At 38.9% G+C, this 10158-nt stretch overlaps 1 protein-coding gene across 1 annotated transcript; it reads right to left on the bottom strand.

Annotated features, from left to right (window-relative positions):
• Nucleotides 1–238: 238 nt before the first annotated feature.
• Nucleotides 239–8482, bottom strand: MYF6 (myogenic factor 6). The gene is made up of 3 exons (XM_075344758.1): nt 7915–8482; nt 6824–6914; nt 239–844 (listed from the first exon to the last, which is right to left on the bottom strand). Exons 1-3 carry the CDS (start codon nt 8422–8424, stop codon nt 711–713), a joined length of 735 nt encoding a protein of 244 aa, XP_075200873.1. The 5' UTR covers nt 8425–8482; the 3' UTR covers nt 239–710.
• Nucleotides 8483–10158: the final 1676 nt, after the last annotated feature.

Genomic DNA, 10158 nt, shown 5'->3' with positions numbered 1-10158 from the left:
AAAATACATCTAAGCTAGCGATTTCACTGGAGTAGATTTGAGCTATAATATATGCCAAGTGTTTCATGAAAAATCCAATAATTAGGGCAATGTGTAATACATGTAATAAAACAGACAGTGGACTTACATTAAAAAAGGGAATAAAGTCTTTAGAGTCCAAAATACAATTGATAAGAGACAATCAATATATTGAATATTATGCTAATTGTGTAAATCAGAAATACTCATAAAGCATGTGATAGAATATCTAGTATATTTGTAATACTGTAAAGTACATATATGCCAACAACACGTATAGAGAATTAACTATATAACATCAAATCTACATTTCTGCTCTTTAAAGTAACATTTTACATATCTTACATGTTATAGATAAGCCACATTCACAACTTGACCACTTCCAAAATGAAAAGAATTTCCTATAAGAAGATGGGGAATTACCAGTATGTAAAGAAAAATATAAAATGATGAATCTTTGCATCTAACAAAGACAGGAATGAATTTCGCTGAATGTGAAGGAAATACTTTCATCGAACAAAATGACATTTCGGTAATAAATAGACTTGAATGATTTTACGAAAGTCCTCCTCTATAGATAAAATAGTATGTACACCTTTAACTAGTCGGGGGGAACATTACGTCCATCTCTTTGCTAGTGGCATCCATTTTATCACTGCAATGGTTCTTGTCTGGCAGACAGGCGTGACATATTACATAGGATTAGTGCTTTCTACCAGTTCCTGAATAGTGCATGTGACCTTCGGCTCTTCAGATGATATACTGTCTACTATAGAAGAGAGGCACTGGAGGCTGCAGGAAGCTGACGACTCATGAATAGATCCTTCTGGAAAACAAATGCCAATGACAAATGCTGCAAGAGGGGATATTTACAACAGCTACCTGAACTATCCCAGTGATATTCACAATCATGGACTACTCATGGTCACGTTTTCATAGATTTGCTTTTATGCCGGATTCACTCTTCCATGTTCTGAGCTCCATGTACAGACCATGATGAACAGACTGGCTGCTGGCCTCCTAGCCCAAACTCCCAGCCCAAAGTCTCATATATGCCTCCTAACCCAAACTTGACAGTCTCATATATGGCTATTAGGCTGCTAAGTCCGGGTCAGTAGACTCACGCTGGTTAGTTCATAAACGTTTTGTACACGGACCACAAAATACAGAGGTATGAATCTGGCCTTATAGCATAGATACAGTATATATTTGGGGAATGTATACTAAGGTGTTAACATACATAAGGCTAAAGCAACAATTTAACTTGAGTGTGAATACATCAACAGATTACGTACTTCTGTTTATGGCAGACTGTAGTCTGAAAAATACAGTCATATGAAAAAGTTCGGGCACCCCTATTAATGTTAACCTTTTTTCTTCATAACAATTTGGCTTTTTGCAACAGCTATTTCAGTTTCATATATCTAATAACTGATGGACTCAGTAATATTTCTGGATTGAAATGAGGTTTATTGTACTAACAGAAAATGTGCAATCCGAATTTAAACAAAATTTGACCGGTGCAAAAGTACGGACACCTCAACATAAAAGTGACATTAATATTTTGTAGATCCTCCTTTTGCAAAAATAGCCTCTAGTGGCTTCCTGTAGCTTTTAATGAGTTCCTGGATCCTGGATGAAGGTATATTTGACCATTCCTGTTTACAAAACACTTCCAGTTCAGTTAAGTTTGATGGTCGCTGAGCATGGACAGCCCGCTTCAAATCATCCCACAGATGTTCAATGATATTCAGGTCTGGGAACTGGGATGGCCATTCCAGAACATTGTAATTGTTCCTCTGCATGAATGCCTGAGTAGATTTGTAGCGGTGTTTTGGATAATTGTCTTGCTGAAATATCCATCCCCTGCGTAACTTCAACTTCATCACTGATTCTTGCACATTATTGTCAAGAATCTGCTGATACTGAGTTGAATCCATGCGACCCTCAACTTTAACAAGATTCCTGATGCCGGCATTGGCCACACAGCCCCAAAGCATGATGGAACCTCCACCAAATGTTACTGTGGGTAGCAAGTGCTTTTCTTGGAATGCTGTGTATTTTTGCCTCCATGCATAACGCCTTTATGTATGACCAAACAACTCAATCTTTGTTTCATCAGTCCACATGACCTTCTTCCAAAATATAACTGGCTTGTTCAAATGTGCTTTTGCATACCTCAGGCGACTCTGTTTGTGTCGTGCTTGCAGAAAAGGCTTCTTTCGCATCACTCTCCCATACAGCTACTCCTTGTGCAAAGTGCGCTGTATTGTTGACCGATGCACATTGACACCATCTGCAGCAAGATGATGCTGCAGGTCTTTGGAGGTGGTCTGTGGATTGTCCTTGACTGTTCTCACCATTTTTCTCTGCCTTTCTCATATTTTTCTTGGCCTGGCACTTTTGGGCGTAACAAGAACTGTACCTGTGTTCTTCCATTTCCTTACTATGTTCCTCACAGTGGAAACTGACAGTTTAAATCTCTGAGACAACTTTTTATATCCTTCCCCTGAACAACTATGTTGAATAATCTTTGTTTTCAGATCATTTGAGAGTTGTTTTGAGCAGCCCATGATGCCACTCTTCATAGGAGATTCAAATAGGAGAACAACTTGCAAGTGGCCACCTTAAATACCTTTTCTTATGATTGGATACACCTGCCTATGAAGTTCAAAGCTCAATGAGGTTACAAAACCAATTTAGTGCTTTAGTAAGTCAGTAAAAAGTAGTTAGGAGTGTTCAAATCAAGAAATTGATAAGGGTGCCCATACTTTTGCACCGGTCAAATTTTGTTTAAATGCGGATTGCACATTTTCTGTTAGTACCATAAACCTCATTTCAATCCAGAAATATTACTCAGTCCATCAGTTATTAGATATATGAAACTGAAATAGCTGTTGGAAAAACCCAAATTGTTATAAAAAAAAATGTTAACATTAATAGGGGTGCCCAAACTTTTTCATATGACTGTACATGTTGCAGTATGCTGTTGCTCAAAATATGCCAAATATGAACTCCTTGGGAAGGCAAATATGTCTTTTCTGCCTTCCCCAGGATAATGATTGAATGGCGTTTTTGAGCCTTTTGACTTGATCTAAAATAATGTGTAGAGCTGAGGGGACCCATGGAAGTTTGGGCTCTCTGAGTTCAGTCTTTTAATATAAGTAAAGGTTTGTTTCGGGACCCCGACTTGACCTGAACTTGATCCCGGAGCCTGAACCCCATATAAGTCAAAAAACAATGGGCTTGACTTGAGTAACCAGTATAATGGAAGTTAACGATTGGGCACTTCATCTATCCCCTCATATACAACCAGCCATAAACAGAGCATTTCCAGTAGAGGTGGAGGTTTTTTTTCAGGACACACAGCATCCAAAAACTTTTTTTTTACCCCAATGAGAGCCATTAAGAGACTGCAAGTGGCTCTCACTGGACCACCAAGTATACCCAAGCACCTCAATGCTCGATCGAGTGGTTAGCACATGAACAGCACCCAAACTTGGACACTGACTTTTTTTTAAAAAGTCTGTGTTCAGGTTCGAGCCTCTGACACTCAGTGCTTGGTATGAACCAATAACTTTACCGTTCTGGATGTCTCACCCTAATAATGGCCCATAAACATTGGATTATTGTGTAATGTGTGATAAACCGACATCCCCTCTGTCAATGAGGCTGAGTATCCTTTACTATTTACCAGGGGCAAATCTGTATTTTTGTATCACCTGTGCCTGATATTAAAGCTCAATCAAATTCACTTGAATGTAACAAAGGGTCAGTGAGCTGCAGTATAAGGCACATACTCTAATGGGTCTCTAAAAATTATAATAAAATGTAGGTTTGACACACTACTGATTCAGTACAAAGATTGCACAGCATTAATGTTATTAGTATTATTATTTCGTAAGCATAAATTACATATAAACATTTACATTAACACATGCGTGAAATAACATTAAAAGAAAGAAATATTCTTTTCACTGTGGAGCTGTTAAACGGAAACTGTCAGCTTGGAAATGCTGTGCAATCTATATGCATGATGTTATAGAGCAGTAGACACTGACCAGATTGATACATAGATTTTATAGAAAAATGTTCAGTATAACTTGTATTTTACTTATTGAAATCCCTGCTCTTTCTGGGCTTAGCAGTCTCTTGAGTGGGCCTATACAAAAGGGTGATAGTCAAAGATCAGGACCACCCATTGATTCCAAAGCAGGAATTCAGTGAAATATACTGAATATGTTCCCCCTACATAATGCTGCTTAAAGACTGTACAGCATTTCCAAGCAAACAAGTTCCTTCCTTTTAAATAATTACGCGGAATCGATGCTCACTGGAACATCACAGACCGCTTTGAACAGTTGATTGGCCTAATAAAGGCCTATTCTAAGGTTAGGCCATCAATTGTAAAGCCCTATATAACATATTTAAAGGCAATCTGGCAGTAAGACATTAATTAAGAAACCAGAGGTAGCATGGATAGGGTAGGATGATTCATTTTCAATGATACCAATTTTGTCAGCAATTTTTCATTTATATGCAAATTAGCTTTGCAAGTGCACTGTATCGGTGCACTTGCAGTCTATGACTCCACTTTGCTTCTCACAGGCAGCACTGCATTCATTTTTTCAATGACATAGGAGAAAAGAAGTAACATCATGCAGCAGATTCTCTGTCTCCACTGTATTCAAGAAGTTGGGACGACGATGGTGAGGAGAAGCTAAGAGGAGCCTTAAGCGGGCTTTACACGCTGCGATATTGCTAGCATCGGCTAGCAATGTCGAGCGTAATAGCACCCTCCCCCGTCATACGTGCAATATTGTGTGATCGCTGCCGTAGCGAACATTATCGCTACGGCAGCGTCACACGCACATACCTGCTCTGCGACATCGCTCTGGCCGGTGAACCGCCTCCTTTCTAAGGGGGTGGTTCGTGCGACGTCACAGCGACGTCACATGGCAGGCATCCAATAGAAGCGGGGGGCGGAGATGAGCGGGATGTAACATCCCGTCCACCTCTTTCCTTCCGCATTGCCGGTGGAGGCAGGTAAAAAGATGTTCGTCACTCCTGCGGTGTCACACACAGTGATGTGTGGTGCTGCAGGAACGAGGAACAACATCGCTAAGAAACTGAAAACTATTTTTTGTTTCAGGACGACCTCTCCGCGGCAAACGATTTTGACTGCTTTTGGGATCGTTTAAGGTCGCTCATAAGTGTCACACGCTGCGATATCGTTAATGACGCCGGATGTGCGTCACAAACACCGTGACCCTGACGATAATTCACTAACGATATCGCAGCGTGTAAAGCCCGCTTTAGTCTGCAAGTGTACAGTGCACCTGCAATACTTATTTGTTCATGAATAAAAGGCACATTTTGGTGTGACACAGCACTCAAGATAGAATAGGTATGATTGGAGATGCTTCATTCTATCTATCATGAACTACCTCTGTTTTCTAAGTGAAAGTCTTATTGGTAGAGTAAGTGGATTTATGTGCTCCACCGATGAGTCAATAATAGGGATGAGCAGACCTGTGGAAGTTCGGTTCAGTGAGTTCAGCCGGATTCTAAATAAAGTTTGGTTGGGAAACCGGACTTAACTTGAAGCCCAATGGGATTCACTAATTGAGCATTTCGGTTCTCCACCCATGTGCAGCCAGCCATAAGGAGAACATTTCTGGGGTAGAGGGGGAGGGTGGGATTTTTCCATTTTTTGGTTTGGTGCATGCTACATCCAATAACTCTGTTATTACCCCAGTAGAAGCCATTCAAACACTGCCAGCTGCTCGCACTGGGCTGAGCACTGAGTGTACCCAAGCACAGTCATGCTCACTCGAGTGGTTTGCATATGTAAAGCACCCGAACTCCATAACCAAACTCTGATTTTTTTGTAAAATCTGAGTTTGGTACAAACACTAAACCTCGGGTTCGCTCATCTGTAGTCAATAACAGAAGACCAATGTGCGGTTTAGGGGCACTGTGAGATTTTTTTTTCTTTAAAAGTTATTTTATGTGTTTGTATACTTTCTTGTGCAGTCTATGCTACAAATAAGTAATTATATTAATAAAATCAATGATGCGCCATCTTTATAGTGTTTTAGTACTGTTTAAAAACTTACATTGTATTAGTATTTTTATTAAAAAATAATAAAAGCAGGTTCACAAGTGTATAAAAGCCACATTTTTATCTGCGATTCTACCAGGAACTACAGTCACACTTACAAATCTGTAGCATCCTCTGTGGATAGCGTAAAATAAAAAAAGAAACTGTAACACACCATTCCTGTTAATGCTAAACCATTTCTCTGCTACCATGTGTATAACTTGGCCTCCTACAATGACATCTCATCTCATATGATCACTGCTGTCTATGATTGGCTGCAGCGGTCACATGAGACATAATATCATCACAGGTGCTCAGCTTGTTCATAAATTCGCACGGGGACCAGGGAAGGTGCCATGGATGCCAGAATAGTGTTTATTTTTTATTTTAAACTATGATAAGGAATTAGTGGATTTTAGAGCATGGGTAATTTACAACACAAATTAGCAATTTGTGAATTTAAAATCCATCTTGCATGTTATTCTTGATGCAGATTATTTTTTATAACGTGCAAATTTTCTGTGCCCAATTTCGGATGGAATTTGTACAACATACACACCACCTGTGACCATACCCTTAAACCTGCATCAAGGTGGTCCAAATCCTCCTGTACTCAGACAGAACAGGGTAGGGTGATCTGGCCCCCTCTGTGACTATCATTCACCCAAGTCATGAAATTCGCCGGAGAATGCTTATAGTTACCTCCTTTGGAGTTCAATTCTGACATCGTGGAATGATTGGAAAGTTTGTGCCAGTCCGTATGACAGCTACTTAAGAAATCTTCTCTGTGTACCTATTATGATTATATATCAAGAATCAATATCAAGTCATAAGTTAGATTTCTAAGAGTTTATGGCTCATTAAAGTTATGTTCTACACCAGATTTTATATATACTATCCTTCCCTAGTTTCCTACTCCAGCTTTTATGCCCATATTGTTTAAAACTGCTTTCTGAACTTGGAAATATATTAAAGATAAGAGTATGATTAAAACTTTTAATATTCTGATTTGGATGTACAATTTGGATTTTCAGCATCCCAACTAATAGTTGCTTAACAGTATAGATAATGTAACCATAGAGCCAAAAAGTTTGTGTATTATATGAAAAAATATATCCTTTTTGAGCATATTTCTTATTTCTTTCTATTTATAACTATTGTATGTAGCTTTGCCGAATTAGTGTGGTAGCTGATCAGTCCCCATATTTTATATATCATTTTCTTGTTTTTGGAATCTGTAAATAAATATGGCAGTATTATAATTTGAGTAAAACTACATGAAATTTTGCCCGGAGGAAACATTACAAAGCATCCTTTAAATGTATAATGTTTTGGCTCGCCTTGCTGTCTTCGTTTGCTGTTTCTGTTACAATGGTCAAGCTTGAAATAAGTTTCTGGGACAGCTGCAGCAACAAATTCTTGGCTGAGAAGTGGCTGAGTGTAACACATACTTTTATGACACAACACTGCGTTTCGCCTGTATTGGTCATATGCCCTTGAGTCTACATTACTTGTATTTTGTGTTAATTCTTTTCAGGGTAAGTCATTTCAACTTTTTCCTAAACACAACATTATTGATCTACATCTGCCCTTTTCCATAAGTATTACTGTAAAATGTTGTACACTGTATACACAGTAAATCCTTGTAATGTAACCTGTAATCTAGTTGTAGGTTGGCTACTGTACGTTCCTCATTATACAGTCATTTGGCTACTTTAATTTTAATTTATCCTGCCAATCAATTAGACAAACATCTAAAAGACAAGCAATGTCAACACCAATTGTTTGCTTACATCAGCCTCCTTAGGACTATATGTGAAGGGCTCCTCAGCTTTCTGTGGTTTGTCTTGTTGATCCAGAGTTTGAAGGAGGTCTTGTAGCCGCTCTATGTAATTTATGGCACTGCGTAGAATTTCAACTTTGGGGAGTCTTTGGTTTGGGTTGGCCACAGTTCTCCTTTTCAAAGCCTCAAAAGCTTCATTAATTTTCTTTAGCCTTCTCCTTTCCCGCAAAGTGGCAGCTTTTCTTCTATCCGTTGGCGCTGACTTTCGTTTACATGTTTTACAAGCCCAAATCAAACATTGTCCAGGACAGTGGGGCTGTAGACCAGGTGGAGCTAAAACATGTTCCTCTCCACTGCTGTCACTTCCAGCATCTCCTGGCAATTGATCCTGACAAGGGGATAATGTCCCCTCACTACCTGGATACAATGGAGATCCATCTGTCATTTCCAGTTGTTGAAACGCTCCATTGTCTCCCTCTAAATAAAAGAAATAGGAACTTGTTTCAAAAAGGTCCATCATTATGCTTTGCCCTTGATTACTGAAGCTCCCTTGGTCGAGTGCTATGCTCAAAACAGCACAGCCCTAAAGGAATTTAATTAGTACAGTGACATAAGTCTGTCTTTATATAGCTCCTGAAACTCTATCCAACTTTTATCTGTCGCAGTGCATCACCCTTCAAAACTGATTGCAAGTGTCTCCTGGGTGCAGCCCCTTTCAGCTCTAACATCTATGGAGATAAAATCCTCTTCAAGGTTAACTTAGATACAGATGGAAACTTGAATAGCTGCTTTAAGGGATTACATTAATATTATACAGTATGAAAAAGGACTTTGTTATATTATAGTTCCTAGATCACAGCAATGGCCCAATCATAAACAATGGTCACATAACACTTTGAAGCGTAAAGACTATATTACAGAAATGTAGTAAAATGTAATAGATACTTAAATACAATTTTAGCCTAATGTTATAAACAAAGTCCCCAAATACTGTTTTCAGTAGATGACATTTGTACTTCGTACACCAAAGTAACAAAGTAGAGTTGAAACTGTGTCCTAGATTGTTGGTGGACACAAAATACACATCCTTACATGTCCAAAGATGACCTACCATTTTCATCTGGTTAAAACGTATCTGGAGGAGTTATTGGTATGGAAGGTGCCATCTTCTATGGGTCACCCTACAAAGCAAACCTCACCCTATTCAAAGGCCCTATAAAAAGGTCATCTTCCAATTTCTACTTTTAATGAAGGACCTAATTGTCATCTAGTACCTTTATATTGTCAATAGACTCACCAACAGAATATGTCTTAGAGGTTATATATTTTTTTATAAATTGCAGCTTCTATTTCTTTAATTTACATTGTGCATAGTTGCCTTCTTTCCTGCTGTGCTATCCTAACTCCTTTGTGGACTTCCCTAGCTATGGAAACACATAAAGAAGGTATAAGCACAGCCGATATAGTTTGCTGCAGTTGAGCAAGTCTAGACCAAGATCAAGTAATGAAGACTCACTGTGTGTTAAAGACCCGTCACACACACAGAGATAAATCTTTGGCAGATCTGTGGTTGCAGTGAAATCATGGTCATATTGTTCCATTTGTACACAGCCACAAACCTGGCACTGATTGTCCACAATTTCACTGCAACCACAGATCTACCACAGATTTATCTCTGAGTGTGACAGGGCCTTTAGAGTTGGTCAATCCAGATTCAGACATATCAAAGTAACCCAGTGGGATAGAAATGAATGGATGGCACTCACCATTTGTTGCAGTATTTAATAGTCTTCAAAACATCATACAAGCAGAAGAAGGGGGATAGGGCACACGTGGACTATAGCCATTTCGCGCACAAGTAGTGCTTCAACAGGTCCTGTACCAAATTATATGGTTGGCCTCTTTATCAAGCAGGCTATGACCACTTGTCATTAAATCACCCGACTAACAAGTTAAAAACGTAAATTTAAAAACACAATATACAAAAACATCACAATAATCATTACTAGAAAATGATTGTTACATTATTCCCTTTAATGCCAAGCGATTCATAAGTCCTATAAAAATATGGACAGATTGTTTTGTCATTAAGTCCCAGGCCTCCTTGAGCTTCATATAGAATGATCCATTTTGTCTTTTTCTTCCTCCACTTATACGATGTTCTGAAGACTATCAAATACGGCAACAAATGGTGAGTACCATCCTTTCATTTCTTCCACACTGGATGACTTCCCTAGGTATGGACTGAGCACAT

This window comes from Anomaloglossus baeobatrachus, chromosome 4, assembly GCF_048569485.1.
Source record: "Anomaloglossus baeobatrachus isolate aAnoBae1 chromosome 4, aAnoBae1.hap1, whole genome shotgun sequence".
Classification (NCBI taxonomy): Eukaryota; Metazoa; Chordata; class Amphibia; order Anura; family Aromobatidae; genus Anomaloglossus; species Anomaloglossus baeobatrachus.
Note: the sequence above shows the minus strand (reverse complement) of the source record. Positions and strands in the feature narration are given on the sequence as shown.

What these genes read in the sequence shown, in the direction of transcription:
- MYF6 (XM_075344758.1), bottom strand. Translation starts at nt 8,424, where the DNA reads ATGATGGACCTTTTTGAAACAAGTTCCTATTTCTTTTATTTAGAGGGA. An exon ending in ATAGTCCTAAGGAGGCTGAT is followed by an intron (nt 6,915 to 7,914) that starts GTAAGCAAACAA and finishes TAATCATAATAG; the next exon opens with GTACACAGAGAAGATTTCTT. An exon ending in AGAATTGAACTCCAAAGGAG is followed by an intron (nt 845 to 6,823) that starts GTAACTATAAGC and finishes TTTGTTTTCCAG; the next exon opens with AAGGATCTATTCATGAGTCG.